Source organism: Gymnodraco acuticeps, unplaced genomic scaffold (assembly GCF_902827175.1).
Source record: "Gymnodraco acuticeps unplaced genomic scaffold, fGymAcu1.1, whole genome shotgun sequence".
Classification (NCBI taxonomy): domain Eukaryota; kingdom Metazoa; phylum Chordata; class Actinopteri; order Perciformes; family Bathydraconidae; genus Gymnodraco; species Gymnodraco acuticeps.
This window is the reverse complement of record NW_022990299.1, coordinates 1,004,913-1,027,764: the sequence shown is the minus strand read 5'-3', so window position 1 is coordinate 1,027,764 and position 22,852 is coordinate 1,004,913. Positions and strand designations below refer to the sequence as shown.

The 22,852-nt window shown below is 41.9% G+C and overlaps 1 protein-coding gene across 4 annotated transcripts in view; it reads left to right on the top strand.

Annotated features, from left to right (window-relative positions):
• pard3aa (par-3 family cell polarity regulator alpha, a) overlaps window positions 1–22,852 on the top strand; it is a 318,714-nt gene that overhangs the window by 163,803 nt on the left and 132,059 nt on the right. For all 4 annotated transcript variants that reach the window (XM_034222612.1, XM_034222611.1, XM_034222610.1 and 1 more), the window contains 2 exons: window positions 11,803–11,991; window positions 12,493–12,663. In XM_034222612.1, the coding sequence (XP_034078503.1) occupies window positions 11,803–11,991; window positions 12,493–12,663 (360 nt within the window). The remainder of the gene's footprint in view (window positions 1–11,802; window positions 11,992–12,492; window positions 12,664–22,852) is intronic.

Genomic DNA, 22,852 nt, shown 5'->3' with positions numbered 1-22,852 from the left:
CCAACCGTATCACCTGAATCTCCTCCTAGAGCACCATGGTGGGTTTTTTAGACCAAATATCTTGCAGAAGGGCGTGGCACCTTATTTTCATCTAAATAAGTAACAGACAGAGAATCAGCACTTTGGAAACAGGGCTGAAACAGAGGGGTTTATGGGACGCTACAATGCATGATTTGTTTGGTATTTTGAGCAAAACCCTTCAGAGACATGTTTTGTATATATCTGAGACCTATAATCTATTGATGAAAAACAGTATAATAGGGGACCTTTAAATGTACACAATTTCATTTCCTGCTGCGGCCTTTGGACCTCTGACCTTCAGGTGACTCAGCAGGCTTTGTATTCATTGCGGCAAAATCTAAATTCTAACTGGAGGGATGCACCAAACTGATTCATACCTCTTGTCGGCAGCCCAGCCAGAAGTTGAATCATGCTGAAAGTGGTGTTAGTGGTGTGGCTGCCCCCTGGGCTGTGACTCACGAGAGGCGCGCTGTGAGAGCTTGATGGCCACACTCCCTAAGCTCCTAAGGCATGACGCAATCAGAAAAAGCCCGTAATTGAAACGCTGTCTAATAACCTCTCTCTAGTTATGTATTTTTTCTCTCGTTTCATCAACTTCTACAAGCTATGAGATACTGCTATACTCGATATGGCATTGCTTTCCACATCATATCACTATCCCTTTCCACTCACTCACTTACTGTTCCTTTTTTCTTATCCTCTCCGTACTTTTTTCGACATTTCCCAGCAGTGCTTTCACAAATCTCAATAATCCCTAAGAGTATGTTCATACAAATCAGATAAGGAGGCCAAGGCTCTGCCGGTGACAGTTATTGCAAATAAAGCATGGAGGAAAAGCATGGTTGGTAATTGCCTCCTCTGTCACACACTCTGAATTGGTGCATTAGTGTTAGTGTGGGTGCGTGCGTGTGTACATACTACACACCTCAGACACACAAGTATCATTTACACGCTGTCATTCATTGAATTCCCTCAATGACAATGCGATGATGTTTTAAATTGTAGCGTAAGTGACATGCCACAGAGCTGCCGGCATCTGTCAAAGACGTATAGCCTCACACACACACACACACACACACACAATAGCATCAGATTTAGCCGTATAGATGAAAATAGCAAGGAGAATTGTTTGTGTCTAGTTGACATTTGCCTGCCGATGTTTAATGTCAGCGCAAAAAATCCCTCCAAGTCTTCTTTTGTTTTGATGTTTTATTGTATGCCGGTGCGTACTGCACGCGCCCCCAAAGGGATTAATTTACCCTCCCAGCATGTTTGCATAGTGTCTTTAGTTACCACGGTTGGGGTGTATTTTGATATGTTTTCAGTAGCAATAGCAGTAGCTTTCGATAGCTTTCAATAAATATGTACTCGCTGCAAAGAGAAAAGGTTAAATGGCAATAGAGCAGAGTGGGGTGTTGTCTCTGTGATTCCCCCCGTCTTTGCCTGTCTACTTACCTCTCGCTTTTTACTCCAAGGATATCGATAGACATTTTCAGGAGGATACAGTATGTTGTATCTGGGAAGTAGAGCAGCTTTAACCTTTACCAAACACTGGACTCATCTCTAATAAGCTTGCCCTTTCATACCTCTTTCCCCTCTCTTGAACCTTTACCCTCCACCATAATAGACATTTATAATATTCCTAATAGTGATATTTTAAACTCTTTGCCTCTGTTGTGTTGTACAAGTTTGGATCTACTGTATAGGACGACCCTGTTACCTTGAGGTGATAAGGCATTAGTAGAAAGAAGAGTATAGTGATGACAGAGTTCTTTCTAAAAGTTCAGCTCAAACCCTGCAGACCAAGTCGGAGCGCTGATCAATGGCTTTGTGAACAAAGTCACTTTTCACTTTATTCCTTCACTTGACGGCTCGGGGAGTTTGCATCAATGTTTTTAAGGCAGACTAAAGGGAGGAAGTCAAAAGGATTGCTGCCCCCTACGGGTTTGGAGGTTAACTCATCATTTTCATCATAAAAGGAGGTTGCTTTGCAGCGGGAGAAAGACTTTGTCAGGAATCCCTCGGTGTATGAATAGGAGTGCGTTGTCATCTCTAGAAAACGTAATGAATAATCTTTGATTGATTGTGTCTTCACACCTTTGTAATGGTTTCTGTTACAGGTGAAAGTAACCGGAGAAAGAGTTCATCTGACATAAAGAGACTTAGGGGTTAGAGCAGCAAAAGTTAAATAAAAAGGGACATTTTAATGGTAAAAGATCATCAATTTAAACATGAATGGATAGGAAATAGTGTTTGATTTTGACTCAGCTATATCCTCTATGTCACCAATCCCTGCTTCAACCACCTGCCTGGTAACATTGACCAAATTAAGGCTCAATAGTAAAGTTCTTTTTCAAAGCATCCTCAGCCACATAAAAAATAAACATCACTGAACTTTGCACATGTAAGCAAGAAAGGCACATGCACTTCCCACTCATTGCCAGTGAATGTTTTTTATTGTTGGCATTTATCTCCCAGCGTGCAGCACTGTTTGTGTTTACAGATCTGAGCGACGTTGAGCCTTTAGTCCACAGCCAGCAGCTTTGTGAAGTAGAGATTGTTTCTCAGCTCCCTTTTTTCCTGAAATAACCAAGTCAAATGTCACGCTTCAATGTGCAACGAGCAATGGTAACAATTTAATAAATTAGGTAACATTCCCTGCCAGTGATGGAAATGTACATTAATGCACCTAGAAATATAGTTATAAACCCCTTGCTACAAGTAGGATAATTTGTCTGTTCATAAAACTATTTCAAACACCACACATGCCTAATATAAAACCTTTAAAATGTAAAACCTGACACACAGTATGGGCTTCATTAGTCGCATATGCTCGAGGGCCATAATAACGTTGTCCATGCTTGCCCTAACATTATTGCACGACCCGAGATAAGCAGTATTTTTTTTACTTCCAATGGGACTTTGGACCGTGGAGAAGAAATGGGCTTGTTAAGCTGCTGTTGTAACACCGTGGACCACATAAGAGCAATTAAACAGTACATTAAAATCCCCTCTTTACGATCATATCACACTTGTCACTGATCCATTAGTAGCTATATCTGCCAAGCAATGAGAATCTTAATCACACAATTAATTTCAGGCCTCTGATTGATGTGACCGCAAAATGTATGGCTCGTGCGAATGCTGGGGTGTGCCGTAGAAAGAAGTATGACAGTATTGCTGACAATTATAGCAGACTAATGGCCTGTTTTATAAGTGCCAACCCTGGTGGCCTGGTTTAAAATCCTCAATGTCATGTTTTTACCACTGGACTGTAATTGAGGCATTCAAGAGTACTCCATATGTTTGCACAATTGCTTTGGCTGAAATCCTATTTATATAAGTTCCTTAGAAATAAAGGCATTGGGTTCACTGACATTGAACATACTTCCAAACAAGCTCACCATTGTTTTTCTTTTCCAAGTCGAGGCAATCATCATTAGTGTTGCTTTGCAATTATTTACAGCAGATGATATCTATGTACCTTTTGTTGATCATTCCGCTAACAGTGTTACACAACTGGCTTTTGTTGTACTGCCAGCACTACATTGAGGTTACCATTTATGACCCCCCTGTTTATAAGTTGAAGACAAGAACAGACTTGTGAAGCTGTATTGATTTCATCACTGCCAAGATCCATTTACCGAGTGGGTAGAGGAAAAATGAATTGATTCAAAGCAGAAAAAGATGATCCCGTCTTTGGAGGCAAATATATGATACAGAGATCTGTTGACGCAGAGCCAAGTTCATCCTCCTCAGTCTTTTATTTACTTCTAAACATATCATTTCACTTTGTTATTGTTATTTCTTAAGTCTAGGAGAGTTTTGTTAAACGTTGTAAAGGTAGATTATGGAAAAATAACATCCAAGCTGAGAACATGGGTTCCTTTATGTGATAAGACTATCTGGCAATGGATGCATCTTTAAGCTTACCCTGCGGTCTATACTTATGTTGAATCCATTTAACGGTTTTATTTCCAAGGGGGTTTGCACGTACAGAACAAGACATTTCTTTAGTGAGTTTGTGCTTAACGATGAGCAAGACCATTTTACACAATACAGAATTGAGCAATGTGATCAATTTGCTTTTAAATGCAAAATATATAAATCATTTAAGAGATTAGACAGAAACAACTTTCAACTTCCACATTGGCTTACATCTTCTTCCAGTCCTTCCACAAACAAACACAAAGTAGAATTATTAACCTTCGGATGCTATAAGAGCGTAGCTTTCAAATGATGATAAACCTTTAGGGTTATTCCACTGAAGTGGTGATAAACAGTGCTTCTGTTTGAGTTTTGCAGCATCTACAGCCATGCCAAAAAATGACATCTTTGGTGTTAATATAATTAGATGTCTGTTGGAGTGCTTTTTCACTGAAAGGATGATGTAATATGTTGCAACTTTTCCTAATAAAGTGCTAAAGACAGAGGCTTTCTTGCCTGTCTTTAAGGACTTTATTTGTATTAACAGCAGGTTACAGAGACAGATATTTCACCCCAGCAAAACTTGGCAAAGAACTTGAGGAGATGAGGCATTTCCTATTGGTAGAGCTGATAATTTAAAGTGCTGGGACCTTTTCGCAGATATTCACACACATCTTCCATAATGAATTCCCTGTCCTACTCAATGATATAACTTAAAAACAGCAGCTGCTCGAATATAATTGAGTGTAATCAGCAAATTGCTCCACTATTAAAACTGTTCAGAAATAGCTGACCCCTGCTTTGTAAATCTTTTCTAAAAAATACAGTTGGAACTCAGGTGGAGTTAAATTAAAGGAATTACTCTAAAGGCCTTTTGGGAAGAGCAGTGTAGAGACATGGTTTCGCAACCTGCAATTATTGAGGGCATTTATACATTTGCGGAGCTCTTTAGAGCAGTTTGGCAGCAGTGGATGCATTTCAAAGGTCACTTTTTCCGCCACTTTATGGCTTAAAATGTCTTAAAATTACAGAGCATGATGATCTGGTAGGTAAGAGCTCCAGTGTGTTACCATGGCACCAGAAAGCTCTTCACCATCTCCAAAAAGCATCTTCTTGTAGAGACACTTTATCCATTTGTTCACTGAAAGCTTCGTAAAGTTCATACTTAGCTCTTATTTCCTGATGTTGAGCAAAGACACACAGAGACTTTACAATTTTTTTCTCTGTTCTCTTTGTGCTTTTCTTTTGTTTATCACCTTCCCTTTTCAAGAATGCTGATGAGTCTTTCCTACATTATTAATTTGGCTCCTATAGAAAGATTCTCTGATCAAGGCACAGAGTTCAGAAACGTGCTCCGTCATAATTAAAGTAAATGCTGCCAAGCGTGGTGGAAGACAATGCCAGCCTGGTTAACGATTTCCGAGCGTGTCTCGTCGGCGCCACCTGTTTTCGTTTAGCACTTTTCAGCAGCTGTTTCCATAATTATGCTTGCTGTCAGTGCAGAGAAAGAGAGGGTGCACCGCAGCATTGTGCAATGCCGATACACAAGGTAGTTAAAGGCCACTTGTGGCGACACAGTCACTCTTCCGAAGGGGATTCAGCGTCTGTTTCCAGAACACATAATGGGTTGAAGTGTACATGTGCAGTTGGACATAGCAAAGCTCTTTTCATAGACCATTAGATTGAAATGAGAGGCATCTGCTTCATGATGTGCGACTATACTGTGGTTCGACTGAAACACAGTTGCAAACATTCCGAGTTTCAAAGTACACTTAGAAATACACTTTTATTCTTGATGCTATCTTTGATTACAGATAATCGCTTCCTCAATCGTACGCAGAAACATCTAGTTTCACGCCTGCAAACAGGTCATTGTTTTGTTGCTTACATTAAGATCCAAGCAGTGCATTCATTACAAGCCAGTAGCCACAATGCCTTTGCAGCAATTAAGATAGATATGGCCTCAGATGCCCTCATAGAAACTGACTTTGTTTTGTGAATGAGCCAAATGAGCTTTCCCGTTGGAAATTCCCCAAAGGGTAACAGTCCCAGTTTGTCCGAGCCAAGTCAAAATGTGTTAAGTTAGTTTATAAACACTTACATCCTGCCACAGCTAGCAGTGCGGGTCATGTCCTTCATTGCTCTGTAACAGAAACGCCTCTCAGCCCTTCATTGTACCTGAAAAAGACTGGATTTGTTTTTAGGCTTAGAAGTATTTAATATTCTGCCCCTTTGTCGGAAAATGTTGCGGGGAAAAACACAGCCAGAGGAAATTTGTGTTACAATACTTATCACCCATGCACCACTTTTGCAATTACACCCTTGGCTGATTTCTTTTAGCCCTTTTAAAATTCATTTCCAATGACCTTTATGTCGCCAAAAAAGGCCAAGTGTGGAAAGACGTCAGCGGTGTTAATTGTTTTAGGCAGTGATGTGCGAAGAACTCTGAGTTATGTGTGAATAGAAGAAAGTTTGATTCATTTGCACTCTTCTCCTCTCCCCTTTTCTCCCTTGCACCTTACTCTTGTTCTGTAGCTCTGTTTCTCTGACACACCTTTCTTATTAGTACGTGACAAGTTAAGCGAGGTAGAAACAAAACAAAAAGGCAATGTTCTTCTCTCCCTGGCCTCCTCTGTTCACCTGCTCTCGTCTCTCTGCTCGAATGCTGCCTCTCTGCACCCCCCCCCCCCCCCTCTGCCTGGACAATAGATTATTACTAATGGCTGCCACCCCGTCACAGTGTTAATTAATAAAGGACTTAATCGTATAATGGACTGTGACTGCATAGCTGTGTCAGAGCGGAAAAAAAGAGAACATCGTTGGCTTCTTTTGTGATGAGCTGGCTAAGTGGTCACTTGAGTGGTCACTTGAGTTATTCAGATAATATGAATAATTATATTATAACCACTCTTGACTACCTAAGATGGTTTCACATTATATTTGACCTTAATGAATAGTACCTGGGTACAGCATGGACCTTTTATGCACCGTAGTTTTAACCAACAATATATATTGGGGTTCGACCATGACAGCAAATATAAGACTTCAGAGACACTTAACTGCAAAAAACAGGATGGTTAACGTTTGGTTTGCAGCATTATACAGTTGCAAGAAAAAGTATGTGAACCCTTTGGAATTACCTGGATTTCTGCATAAATTGGTCATAAAATGTGTTCTGATCTTCATCTAAGTCACAACAATAGACAAACACAGTCTGCTTAAACTAATACCACAAAAACAATTATATGTTTTCATGTTTTTATTGAACACACCATGTAAACATTCACAGTGCAGGGTGGAAAAAGTATGTGAACCCCTAGGCTAAAGACTTCTTCAAGAGCTAATTGGAGTCAGGAGTCAGCCAACCTGGAGTCCAACCAATGAGACGAGATTGGAGGTGTTGGTTAAAGCTGCCCTGCCCTATAAAAAATACACACCAGTTTTGAATTTGCTATTCTTAAGAAGCATTGCCAGATGTGAACCATGCCTCGCACTAAAGAGCTCTCAGAAGACCTACGATTAAGAATTGTTGACTTGCATAAAGCTGGAGAGGGTTACAAAAGTATCTCTAAAAGCCTTGATGTTCATCAGTCCAAGGTAAGACAAACTGTCTATAAATGGAGAAAGTTCAGCACTGTTGCTACTCTCCCTAGGAGTGGCCGTCCTGTAAAGATGACTGCAAGAGCACAGCGCAGAATGCTCAATGAGGTGAAGAAGAATCCTAGAGTGTCAGCTAGAGACTAAAGGCCCTGTCACACTGTCCCGAAATTGACACCCGATGGACACACGATAAAGGAAATGTTCAAATTCGGCTGTGATCGTAGCAACATCGGGCCATTCGTGAGGGCATCTTAAGCCATCGTATGACCGTCGGTGGAGTTTCTCAGGCTCCGGCAGCAACTTCGTGAGCGGCAACTTCGTAAGGCATCGTGAGGGCATCTTGTCAAATCGTGTCATCTTCGTGTTATCATCGGTGCATTCACCCTCACTCTGATCCGGGCAAATGCCCGATGGCACCGATGATAACAAGATGCCCTCACGATGGCCTTACGAAGGGCACAATTGACACACAAATTCAACACGAAAATGAACCTTCGCAAGGTCCTTCGGCAATTTTTTGGCATGCCAAAGATTTTGCCACCGCTCACGAAGTTGCTGCCGGAGCCTGAGAAACTCCACCGGCGGTCATACGATGGCTTTAGATGCCCTCACGAATGGCCCGATGTTGCTACGATCACAGCCGAATTTGAACATTTCCTTTATCGTGTGTCCATCGGGTTGTTTTATTGCACAACAAAATCATGTAAATATATTATGTAAATAACCCAATTTGTGTTCTGTGAAACTAAAAAGGATATAATATATTATTTTGAAGGACAGTTGACAGGAAGTTGTTGTTGTTATGGAAACAACATTACAGAGAAAACGTAATATTTTCTACATATAACGACGGATAAAGTAAAGAACAAAGTCTGAAGATATCAGTACAGTATCATAGTATTGTAACATAATTGTTTTTGGTACTTTCATTGCAGTTGTATGTCTTAAATGTAATGTAAATGTTGCCTTCGTGTGTGGTTCGGGGCCATCTTCGTGCGAAATTCACAATTCCATATTCGTGTGTCCATCGGGCGTCAATTTCGGGACAGTGTGACAGGGCCTTTAAATAAATCTCTGGCACATGCTAACATCTCTGTTGACGAATCTATGATACGTAAAACACTGAACAAGAATGGAGTTCATGGGAGGACACCACGGAGGAAGCCACTGCTGTCCAGAAAAAACATTGCTGCACGTTTGAAGTTTGCAAAAGAGCACCTGGATGTTCCACAGCACTACTGGCAACATATTCTGTGGACAGATGAAACCAAAGTTGAGTTGTTTGGAAGGAACACACAACGCTATGTGTGGAGAATCCAAAGGGTTCACATACTTTTTCTTGCAACTGTAGCTCATTTGATCCATTGTTGATGAAACAGATTCGTTAGTATCTCAATTAAAGTAATCCCTTCCACCTTCATGGCGTGAATACCGCAAATAAACCTAAATGATGCCGACGAACACAGCGTTACTTTATGAAGGGAAAAGCGATATGTGAGCTGGATATTTGACAGGGGACAATCAAATATCAGAAATCTCTTGTGAACTCAAGGACACATGTCTTCAAAGTCAGATGTAGTTTGTTCATGACTTTGCAGCAAGTAGGAGAGGGGACGTTTGAGACATTCAACCATCATTAGTAAGTGCAGCTTCCTCTGGAGAAAAATGTATAGGTCTGTATTTGACCTTTTCACTGATAACAGACATATTTCAAATCAATAAAAGAATCCTGGTGCTTTTTTGATTTATGCATGCAACCGTTCCAGTGCTTTTACATCAGTTCATCTATTGTCGGTACTTTTGTTCCCTCTGTCCCAGGTGCATACACGGGGCTGAGCTTGGAACAATGAGGTGACTTTCTCTCCTGTTCAGAGATAGTTAAATCCAGCTTTGCCTGAGCTGAGTCGGCGCAACGAGGCCTGTCAAGCTGCCTGACAAACTCGTTCTTGGCTAGCGGCGCTTGTTCCTGTCTGATGAAAATGTTACACTGCTCTCTCATTCTCTGCCTCGGCCCGCTATTCCCGGAACACAGCTCTGAGTGGGTGGTTATTCTGTCATCATTTTGGAGGAGAGCACACACACACACACACACACACACACACACACACACACACACACACACACACACACACACACACACACACACACACACACACACACACACACACACACACACACACACACACACACACACACACACACACACACACAGATGCTCTGACAGGGTCCATCCAAAGTATTTGTTTTCATCCAATGTATTACTATGTTCAAATGCTGGGCTAAAAGCCTCTCCAGGGACATAACTCTTATGTCGCCACTATTTATTTATTTTCTTTTGATAAAACATCTTCATTAAAGATAAAGACTGACCCTGCCAATGACGCACATGGCCATTCATGCACAAGCGTTCTTTTCAAAATGGAAATTGTACAGTCTGTTTGTGCTGCGTTGCTATGGGCCTGCATTGGTAACCAACTGATTCCACAAGTTTGGTTAAAGTTACTTCAATATAACGACTATCACTGCTTTTTGGAGCGAAAATTCAAGCATGCTAAAAACAAGAATGAGAAGTTAAGTATTGCTGATGCATTATATTTACACCTGCACTTATGCCCTATCTGCTTCATTCAGCCGTCTGAGGGGAAGCAAAGGGTCATTTCCTGACAAGAGCCGGTGATTTCTGTAATAGAAACGGAAGTGTTGAAATGCAGCGAGATTAAATGGATTCCAGCGGGCGGAATTGACTGTGGGTCCAGTCACGGACAAAGCCCAGTTGACAGGTTGTACTGACAGGTGTACTGCTATTTTGAAAGCTGGAGAAGAAAAGCAGGAGAAAAGGGGGCAGGCAGCAGGGCTGTCTGGAGAATAGGGGCTCAGTCAGAGGGTGTTGAAAAGAGCCTCCACCTGAACGCACCGCTGCATCCTAATAACTCCTCAGTGTCCGAAAAAAAAAAGAGAAACACCCTATGCTCTATCTTTCCCTTTCTTTCCTCTGCTTTACTCTTTATCCGAGCAGCTGTGAAGGGCACACACCTGGCTGCCATCCATCTGGCTGTGTGTGTGTGTGCCCACATGTATCGATGTGAGTGTGTTTAAAGGGTTCTTGCGGTTGGTTCCTGGGGTTGATTGCGCTCACCGCCAGCATTGTTCATGTGTATTTGGCTGCCTTGGCAAGAACTACACATGTACTGTACAATCTGGCCAATCACAGTGTTACAGATCTCAATCTTACTTTTGAGCAGGCATGTATAGGAACATCTGTAGGGAAAGTAACCACTCATTCTACACACTTTTGGTTTTAAAACATTGACTCAGCCAAGGCATGTCGACCATGGCTCAAAAGTAATTGAACAAAAATAATTTTAAAACATTTTAACATCTTGATTAGGTTTTACTGAAGTCAACAAACGGAAATACCATTTATTTTATACCTCAGGTCTCTCACACCTATTCTCCACTTTTGTTTAGCTGCATATGCTCATTGTTATCAGAACAGACTGTGGTGGTTGTTTGATGGACTGTTTTCCAGCTGAATTGATCATGCTGGGTGCTAGACTCGCAACACTCTATCTCACACCTCTCTGGCAGCTGAAATGAACCATTTGTTGTGTGTGTACCAGGCATGAAAATGTGCAGTACAGGCCTTGCAACAAAATGCTACTATGGTAATTTTCAACAAAAGGCCCATGGATCGCTCAGGGAAGGAGGGTCGGGTTCTTAACGTGTCACAAATTATCCTTCAAAGGGGTGTTGTTCAAAGGAACCCAGTGTTTTTTTGAGCACCAAATTGCTACCTGGCGCTTTCAAAGTTATTCGCTGTCCCCACTGCTCCTACACTGAGCTCATGACGGTAGAAAGGAATTAGCAGCGCTCGGCTAGACAGTACGGCCAATTGACGCTGACAGCCCTGAGGTTTGTGACATGCTTGCCATCCATTTGCTTTCTTCTCCTGCCCCCCCTCATCTTTCTCCTCTTTATCTTGTCTCCCGCCTGCTTTTTCATTTTCTTGTCATTCACCATCCCTGTTATTTGATTTTCTGTTCATTTTTTCTCTCTTACATATATTTTTTAACTTAGTTTTTCAGTATTTTACCAAAGTTACATTTGGAGTTGTATACTTCACACATATATTTGAATCCAACAGTGGCAATGTAGCAACTACATTGCCACTGTTTGTTCTTTAATGTTCCAAAGCCATAACAAATTATTTATTGTTCTCTCTTTCTCGCTCTCCCTCTTTAATAATAACCACAGCAGGCAGAAGAGGAGGACATCGTGTTAACCCCTGATGGTACACAGGAGTTCATGACCTTTGAGATCCCTCTAAGTGACTCTGGCTCAGCAGGCCTGGGGGTCAGCGTCAAGGGGAACCGGTCCAAGGAGAACCACGCTGACTTGGGCATCTTTGTTAAATCCATAATTAATGGAGGTGCTGCTAGCAAGGCAAGTCACCACTCCCATCCATTTACATTACTCCCACTCACTTACAATTCGACCATCACTTTATTAATTGCCTTCATTGCATTTAGTGTAACTTAAGGACCTACTTACATATAAGTACAAGGATAAGGTAGACTACCAAGTTCCATGGAGCCCACTGTTTAAGTGGCTTAACTACTATATTGTGAATTTTCTTATCCTGAAGAATAATATATTGTATTATACCCATACACTTTTCAATTTGAGTTGTCATAGTTTTGAATTGTTTGTCATATAATGTACACATTCAAAATGTTTCCAATAAGACACAAATAGGGAAATGAGTGATCATACTCCTGTATTTATTGGGATTTTTTAGGAGAAGGTGTATATGTTATCCCAGCTGCCAAATGTACATGTAGTTCTTGTTCAAATTGTTCCAATGATCAATACAAACAGTCATTATTTAGAAGATGTTAATGCAAGAACTTTATGACTCAGATCCAACTTTTTTGTGATTTGCAGGATGGCCGTCTACGAGTCAATGACCAGCTCATTGCAATCAATGGGGAGTCGCTGCATGGTATGACCAACCAGGACGCCATGGAAACCCTGCGCACATCCATGTCTGTTGAGGGCAACATACGAGGGATGATTCAGCTCATCGTGGCCCGGCATGTGTCCAAAAACAATGAGGTAAGGGTAACTCTCAGGGAGGAGTCACAATAATACGCTCAGAGGCATCACAGGGAGTCAGATTGTGATTACTTTATTCTAATATTCTATTTAGAACGAGCTATCTTTTCTCAAAGAAGCATACATTTCGGTTCCCTCATGTGTGCACATCACAAGATACAAAATGTATATCAAAACTCAACAAACACACATGCATGATCCAATTCAAATCCTGTTAAATGAAGAAGACTGCACATTTCAACAGCACTGCTAAACGAGAGTAGCTATCATCTACATTGCCATTGGCTATAGGTTATTGTGCCTTTGAGATAGCTTGAGGAGGACCTTTAGGAAGCGACCACACCATCATGCAAATCTTCAAACAGTCCCATTTCCTGTGTGAGATAGGTGATACCGTCTCAAATTTCCCCCCATTCTATGTGACTTTTTTTTTCCCACGGTGGGCCTTGATATGATATCTAAGAAGCACTTCACTGGGTTATGATTGACAGGCCTGCGGAATAACACTGTAGGATAGACAGATAACGGAATATGCATTGCAGCTTGGTGGATTTTTGTCACAAGGCAACAGTGAAGAATATTGAGGTGAGGGGATTTCGACTTCATGAAATGCCCATTGTGACATTGAGCTAATCCCAGCCTACCTTTCTATAACTACACTCTTACACATACTGGACTGAAAACCTAAATGAATGCAAACCTGATTTAACTAAATATGAAACACTAAGCACGGTTTATTTCAGTGTTGGGGATACATGTTTGAATACAACTCGCACGCACGCACGCACACACACGCACACACGATCAGTCACCCTGCAGCCAGAGGTTGTAGATCAGGTTTGATTAGTGTTGCAGTGACTCTAATTGGAGCCTGTGTCCCGTGGCTGTGTGTCAGTTTGGAGTACCACACAGAGCCCCATTCCCCCCCTTTTCTGCCCTTCACCCTCTCTGCAAGCCTTCGAGTGTTCTGTGTCTCACTACAGAGCACCCCCCCGACGCTCTGTGCGCTTGTTTTTCTTTGTGTTTTAATGTCCGTTATCACCTCCCTTACCCCCCAACATGTGGTGCTCCATAGTTAACAGGTAGAACATTGGATAAATACAGCCAGGGAGTGGAGTTGAATTATCACAGGTATTACTCATACATTGCTGCATTACGTTTACTATAACAGATTTGCCTCTTGATTCATCCCTCTTAATTTTTAAGAGGGATCTCTGCCTACATCTGCTGGATTGCTTTATTGCACAAAAACAGGACCTTATTTTATTCCTCTTCTTTTTTGTCAAAACAAAGGCATGCAGTGCACTACCAGTGAAGGTAACTGCTATTTATCTTAAAAAGAAAGCAGCAGGTTTAATGGGATTTGTGGTTATTCTGTGAAAAACAAAACATTCCTCAGCAAAATGCATTACCCTATGAGCTGTTCACCATGCTATGTTTTCCACCATCACAAAGTTAAATCCTCTCGTCATGAACCCTCATTTCCAATTGTTCTGTCCGGTCTCAGAAGAAACAATAGCACTGCATGGAAAAAAACTCTACTGTGTCATTCATTTAACTTTGTTGAAGCAAGAAAAACTAACACTGGATCGTCTCACAAAATACTTAACTCTGCCCTAACTTTAGCTGCAAATTAGATATGACGTCCCCTTCAGGGTAAGATTACCATGTACCCTCATACTTCTACTGTTCACCTTTTAATTATAATACATACAATTTATTATAAATGCATTTTACAACCATTAAAATGTACGGATCTAAAAAGACAGACATATAAACACAGAGCTGGTTTCAGTCTACACAGCTTCGACCCTACCTTGTCCAATCTGGAGGAGAGGACAGATGTCCCTGCGGGGGAGCTCAGCCCTAAGGTTCAGTGAGTTCTATCACTTCGGTCCAGTCACTCTCCTGTCCTCCTAATCCCTCACCAGCAGGCAGACAGGTAGACACACTGACAGTGAGCAGACAGTTAAGGTCACACACAAACCCTTTTTCAGAAACTTAAAATGTTTTACTGTCATTATTACACCAACAGTTTGTATGTGGAAGAATTATATTTTCAGGTTAAACATTTTTGATCCATTTATGGAAACAATGTTAATAACTTGACATTTACTTCAACATCAGTTGCCATGAGATAGCAGGAGATTGAGATGTAACAGTGCATTTTAGATTCCATAAATCACACTCCCATTAACACTGTAAGGAGCTGAAGATGCAGTGTTTTCTCAAGGCCTAATGGTTTGAATAGGTGCCATTAAAACACTTGAGGAGATTTTAATGTACTCATAGTGGAGAAAAGATGAGAAGGTAAATGTCGAATTTAGGATCAGTTGCAACCCTGAAATAAGAAAAGTTAAATCGACATAGGCTCCCGGCAATTTCTCCCCCCCCCCCTTCTCCTGTGTCGGCTGGGCAGATATGTGGGGAGCCAGCGCCAGTTTGCCACTGTCACCCAGCAGAATGGGAGTGAGCACTGGAGGCCACCATTGGAATGAATCGGATCCATCACTGTCTGCAGGGGAGAGGAGCTGAGCAGCACAGCCTAATGCATCGGGGGGGGGGGGTCCAATTCTATGGCTGCAGCGTATCCAGGCCACCCCACTGCCTTGATTTCATCATTGCTAGGGCCTGTTGGCTAAGCATTGGTCACATTTTCTTTGAGAACATTGTAATGTTTCTTTTAAGGTTAAGCTTGGTTTGGTGGGTGTTTGCAAAACCATACACCAGTCACTGAGTTGGTATCCGTTTTATTCAATGGGATGTAACTAAATATGTTATATAACCCCCCTACCCAACAAACAAAAAAACAAAAACCTCACACACACACTTCCACACATTGCCCTAGGTCTTCCAGAAGTCCATTTGCTTTCATCAGGACTTGGGGCTGCGTCTATCCAGGCGTATCCTCCCAGAGGAAAAGACAAGTTTTAATATGCCGGTTCCTTCTGCTGATAATTCCTTCCATGTTTGCTGTGGAGTACCTGGTCTATTTCTGATGCAATTAAAGCATTGGCAATGAGCGCCTTTGCCTTGGGTGGAAATTAGATTTTTTCGATCCGACCTTGGAATAAAGAGAAGCATACTGTACTTGAGTATGATTAAGGATGTATTCGAGTCTAACAAAGCGATGTACTGCGCTGTAAGAGGACTATTTTTAATGGAGAACAAACCCCGGAAGGTCCCCATGAGCCTGATTCAAAATCTGACAAGTAGAGACCTTTATTGCTTCAATTCCAAGCCTAAAAATGCATGTGTCAAGGAAGACTCTGGTCACAGGATAACAGTGAGTAGAAGAATAGCTAATGAAGTTTCTTAAATAAGTAACAACATGTCTTCAGTTGATTACGACTGCTCTTGCTATGCACTCAGACAGAAGATAAAGGAGCAGTCTGAAAAAGAATAATTTGAATTATGCTAAGTACACATGTATACACACACAGTTTATATCCACACACTCTGTACCGGAAACAATTACTCATACTTCTGTTCTGTTCATTTCAGTTCTTTTTTCCCTTGTTTGAAAAACTACCACTCTGCCCCAGATAGTCAGGCGATATGATTGGTCACTGCCAATTTGTTTGAAATTGTAATTGCATTGCTGCTTCAGAGGCTGTATAATTTGTTCGTCTATATCTGGGTTCTATTAATATATTGTCACATGTGTTTAAGCAATTACATTTAGAAAAAGTAATTTTAAGTTCATTTTTTATCTCCACATTTTTGGAATGTTCTCAATCGTCTACATGTTTAGTTCAGAGACTAATCTTTGAGTCACAAACCCAAAGTACTGCAACTGAATCAAAGAAGATCTGTTACAGTAGTTTGGTTAACGGAAGTCAGTGTTCCATTTTCAACTTTGAGCCCTTGTTCCTTTTGTGTCCCCTGATATTTATGATTTATGATATGTTTTCTGGCTGCCAATCCATATGTATCAGCCTTTTTGGAAGAATGCCTGTTGTTCACCATAGACAACTTATAATAGAAGAACCACCAAAAAAATGTAAGAATCTATAGTTGGCTGAGGTGGAAGTGTGCTGGATCATCTGCAGATTGATCAGTATAACTTCTGGTGAGGTAACTTACAACGCATTCATTAGCAGTTTATAGATATCTTAAGTCTTTAGCTCCCAAGGTGCCTTCATCTCTACCATGGCTATATCTAAAAATCATCAGAACTCATTTCAATACAAAGAGGATTATAAGAATACAAAACAGCAGCTAATATGATGAGATTTAAAGTTTCCGTTGTTTGTTTCTGTCTGTTGCAACCGCCTTGGAAGTTCATGACACTACTAAGATATTTATCTCACCAGCATCAAAAGGCAGACAGGCCGATGATAAGCATGCTTGTGGCTGGGTTTAATTTCTCTGATTTGGAATTCATCCCATGACTCGCGCACATGAGTCTCTGTGCATTTGTGATGTTATTTATGACAAAGAGCTGCAGCAGACATCCACCATTGTGGTGTATTTGTTGTCCTTTTTGACAGCGCTATGGCAACTTGCCAATGCTGCATTAATCAGAGGGATTTTTCCCCCCTCAAACCTTTCTCATCTTCCCTGTCTTCCTTTGAGATACCACGCATCTATGGATTGAGTTAATTTCACAGTGTACTATTTTTAAATTGTGGTTCTCCGCCATAGCGTTCTCATGATAATTCATGAGACTTCGCTTCAGCCTAAGGAAGGCGGAGCCACGATTCAGTCCTTTAGCTTCAGATTTTCTTAACTTTCATTTTCTTTTTGTGCTTATCTCAGCACAGTTTTTCTTTCATGACCGCCCTTAAGATATAAATGTAAAGCATTCCCCCTTTTTGACCATTTAAAATACTTCACAGTCCAGCAATCCCAATTATGTAAATATCATGTTTGATAAGAAACCACTGCAAAGTTGCCAGCATATTTAGTCACCTGAGAAACCTGTTTCTTGATTCCTGTTTTCTAATTTTCTTCAGCCACTGACATTTAACATTAAACATCATTACTGATATTAACACATTTATGGAAATGTCCAGCCTTGTCCTCAAAGAACGAATCACTATGCTGACATATACTCCATTGAGGATTTCTGATATGCATGACAGCTAATTGACGTCAGTTCTTTAAATTGAAGGGATGTTCATAACAGCATGATGCATACAAATGACAGGACAGCATGAATAGGGAGGCGGTGGGTTAACCCACATATTTATGCTGACATAATGACATGATTCAAGATTACAAACAACAGTAATTGGAATCAAAATGATGCAATTGACATAGGATAGGGTTTTACCAACAACGGACCTTTTCTCAAACAGTCAATCTGATCAGGATCATAGTTTACCATTTTCTTCTATGTTACAACTAACTATGAGGGATTATGGTTGAAGTACTGCTTTATTATTGATGATAAGCAGCCGCAGGGAGGACAGGAAAATATCAAAAGCAGAAGATACTTTATCTCTGTATTCACCTTAGCATTGATGCATCATAGAAGCTAACAGACATAGTAGATGACTAAACCCTGTGAAGCAACTGGACATAAGTATATGCATGTATATTAAGGAGCACTGAAGAAGTGTCCTCAGCATGCCAATGACCCTGTTTGTTTTCCATTCCAAAATAGTTGCTTGTTAGTCACAAAGAGAACGTTTATGCAAAGAGACAAGGGGGAAGGAAGTGGCTGGCCCTAACAAAGGATGCTCACTTGGACGAGCGAGTGGCTGATCGATAGAGCCCTGAGAGAGCTATCAATCAGAGGCTTGGCCTAGTAAATTATGGTTTTATTAGTATTGAGCTAACCTCTGCTGTGAGGGACCTTAAAACATTGAGATGCTGGCCCACATCCGAGGCCGTAGAAAGGCAGGGAAATCTTTGTGGACCCCCACCTCTTGTCTTAATAGGGAGTGATTGAAGTCCGGTTAGATCATGGCTTGTAGGGACTACAGGTCCCCTGCTGTCATTGCAAATAGTGATTCAAGGGAAGTAGATACAGTTAGGGCACATTGCGGTGCACTCTGGGAAATGCAGTTTGCAGTGAAAGGGTGACTAAATTGAGGAAAGTAGATCGCAGAGCAGCAGAAATGCAATTCCAGCGCTGCTGGGCCCTCATTCCCAGCCGGCTCTCTGAGGACTAACTCATTTAGGAGCAGCAGGGGAAACTCAATAGCACCAATTGAGAAAATAATATATTGAATCTGGTGGTTGAGTGTACTGCTTGGGCATGGTGGAGGGCAGTGGATGTGTACTAAAGACTGAAATGTTTTTAAGCAACATACACATGTATTTGAATACACACACACACACACACACACACACACACACACACACACACACACACACACACACACACACACACACACACACACACACACACACACAAACACACACACACATACACATACAGACATTCCTTTCATTTTGCAGCATAGTTCACGTGGTGTTCATAGCTGTATATTACTGTTACACTCTGCTTGAACTTTGCTAACAGGGACAGATGACTGAAATACAGAACCATCATGAAGAGAGAAGAGCTGTTGGAGTAACTTACTTACTGTTAAACAAAAAGTGAGTTTGTGTGCTGAATTTAAAATGGGAGCCTTTTACAAAAAACAATACTATAAGTTGTGACAATGATGCATTATGTCTTATTTGTCTTACTATGTAATAAAGGTGGTGAACCTTATAGCCAACAATGAGGTAAAGACAACCCCAAACATTGTTGAGCTCTATATGTTAATAACGTTTGTGGGCATACATTTCAATGTTTTTATTGCATTTGTATTGTTAGCCATGCTACCAGCCGACCTCAAACCATTGCAATGTTATTATTATTATTTGGTTGGTTTACCAGTTACCATTTCCGGGATATCTCCCATTACTATTTGATGGATCACAATGACGAAGACAGACTTTTGGTGATCGGACATATTGCGTCAGTGGATTTTTACGTTGAGTTTTCCTGACTTTCCCTTGGATTGTCTCTGGGTTCTTTTTTAAAATCTCTGTAGCAAGTTACTTATGTCTTTATTTGGAAGAACAGATTTAAGATGTTCCTCCCATACCCTGCTGATGTTGTTGTGCTGATGTGGTTGTGCTGGTTGTGAAGTTTTGCTCAGAGCTCCTAACAGACCTGGGCACTCACTTTGTGAAGCTCTGGTATTAGATGAGGGACTAGGTGGATGTGAGAAGCTAATGAAAGTGGGGAATCTAGCCAGCAGATAGGTGAGCTGTGCCTGGGGCAGGATGCAGCAGCTTAAGGACTGTAATTACAGCATTATGGTGGAGGTTGACTGGATTAGGGCCATGGCAACAGGCTGAGACCTGGATATAAGGCCAGGAAATGGCCATGGCCTCGACATTATTAGCCTTAGTTGACAGCTTAAGACCAGCACTGTCAACACACTGCTGCTTCTCTCTCACAGAGTAGTCAAGGTCAGGGAGATGCTGATGCACGGGCAAAAACACATTCGTGCATGCATTCGAAAGCATATAAACAACAACACATGAATACAGGTATCCACACATACAAACACTCTCCCACTACATTCAGTAACAGCATTACCTTGAACACACAAACACAGGCATGCTTAGTAAGTCCACGGGGAGATGAGCAGCAGAGGATCTTGACTGTGCTCAGTGTAAGTCACAGTGCTCTGTCCCTCAATCAACAGGATAATCCACTCTGAAAATGACTAGATTAAGAGAGGTTAAACACATGATGAGGTGAGGAGAACCAGTGGTAAGACATAACTAAAATCACAAAACAGACACCAAAGATGTGTAAGATGTATGAGACGTATGTGATGGTTAATAATAATAATAATAATATATAATATTGTTATAGCGCCTTTCAGGAAACCCAAGGTCGTTTTACAAGTCGGGTAGGGGGGGGGAGTAGGGGAAAAAAGGCAGACAGGTTAAGGGGGTGGGGGGGGGGGGAAAGTAGCGGAAAAATAAACCAATTAAACTAACTATACAGTGGCGAAAGCCTTGGTAAAAAGGTGCGTTTTGAGGGCTTTTTCGAAAATGTCTAGGGTTGGGGCGCTGCGGATTTCGGGGGGGAGAGAGTTCCAGAGGGTGGGGGATGCCACACTGAAGGCTCTGTCACCAAAAGTCCGCAACCTGGTGCGGGGGGTGGAGAGGAGATCCTGTCCAGATGATCTTAGCTTCCGGGATGGAGTGTGGTAGCAGAGAAGGTCAGACAGGTATTGGGGGGCGAGGGCATGGAGGGATTTGTAAGTCAGAAGAAGGAGTTTATAGGTGATACGGTGCTTGACTGGGAGCCAGTGGAGGTGGATCAGGGTGGGGGTGATGTGCTGCCAGGGCTTGGTGTGAGTGAGCACCCTGGCAGCCGAGTTCTGCACATACTGGAGCCTGTCCAGGGCTTTACTGGGAACCCCGAACAGGACTCCGTTGCAGTAATCCAACCGGGAGGAGACGAATGCATGAATGAGGGTCTCGGCCACGGAATCAGAGAGTGATGGTCGTAGACGGGAGATGTTCCTGAGGTGATAGAAGGCAGACTTAGTGACGGATTTGATGTGTGACTGAAATGAGAGAGTAGAGTCAAGGATGACACCCAGGTTACGGACTTCGGGAGGCGGGGAGATGGAACAGCCGGTTGATGCTAATAACTATCCAATTAACTTTGTTAGCATGTTCCTTCTGCTGCATTTATGACAAAATGCATATGTTGCTGCCTCAAAGTGTTGAATCACAATGACAAATCTGGTGAAAGCAGGGAGCGAAGATTGTACATGCCTGCTTGTCATGCACTAGTCAGTAAACATTTGCAAGTCAGTAAACATGCACAGTGTGCTAACGCATTAGCATGCACAGAGGCACACTTAATTAATACTGGATACACAAAGATTAAATAGCTGCCATTTTGCCTATGTGAAGTTGATTCTAAAGTCTATTTGCCAGAGGAGCAATTTAATGCTTTTTAAACGAGTCTGTTCTACGCTCAGAGATAAAAGTAGGCAGCTACATAGTGGTCCGTCTGAGATCTATTACTCTTGACACATTCTCTACATAGTTTTCATATCATTTGATTTTCAGCTGCTCACTCTCTCATCCACACACATTTTCCTACCTCTTACCTGGAACACTCAATCTTACTTCCATTCAACTCATGACAGACCTGAAGTAGATTAAAACAAGAGCAGAGAGGGGTTGAGTTAAAGAGAGGCGAGTAAAATAAATCTTTATTTCGGCAATTTGAGCTTTATTGACTCTGATTCATCCAGGGACATGCTTTTTATTATAAGGCTGCCTGTGGCCGTGGCTCTGATTGTAATTGTTTGACCCAGCCCCCCTTTTACCCACACACACACACACACACACACACACACACACACTTTCCCTACTCGCCCCGAGCTCTTATCAACACGCTGTCCCGATAAAGTCCGGCGAGCTCAACCTCATTAAACCTCTAATTTATATTAAACAGCCGATAAGTCCCTCTACCCTGCTATGTGTCTTCTAGTGCACGCTACCCCAAGAGGAGGCCACTTGGCAACACCCACACTGCACTTGGAATTCAGCTCCAACCCCTCCTCTTTCTTCCTTGTTATTCCTTTCATTTGTTTACTGAAAACTCCCCACCACCTCCTCCTGCTCTCCTGTCTTCCTGCTGCAGTTGTTGTCCTATCTTTCAGTCCCCTGGCCGTGAGCCAGCAGTGTTGTGAGACATCAATATTAGCCAGCGCCTCCTGGTTTTAAATCAGGCTGGAGGTCCAAAGTTGAACCGCGCAAAATTATCTAGCTGTGAGGGGGCAATCTGTAAAAGATCTTGTACAGGGAGTTCTTCTTCAGTGCATTCCCCCGGCTGTCCACAGGCTTCTATGAAGCATTATGAGAAATAAGGCCAAGACCAAAGCTTTATTCTATAATTCTCTGCACGTGGCTGTTTCCCTCTCTACATCCTGACTCACACTGTAGTCGCTCCATTGTCTCTATCCTAAAAATACATTTGACAGACTATTGGCTCATGAAGACCGGACACAGTAGCTGGGCCCAGTGGTTCCAGACCCAAAGACTAACCGCTAACTGTGTCCCCCCCTGCCAAGACTGACACATGCACTGAGTGTATACAGTGGGCTCAATATCCAACAGTGCAGGCATATCGACCACATGGCAAATGTCACTGGTCCATTTACTAGGGTTCATTGTTAGAGACAGCTGTCTATCGGCCTATGGG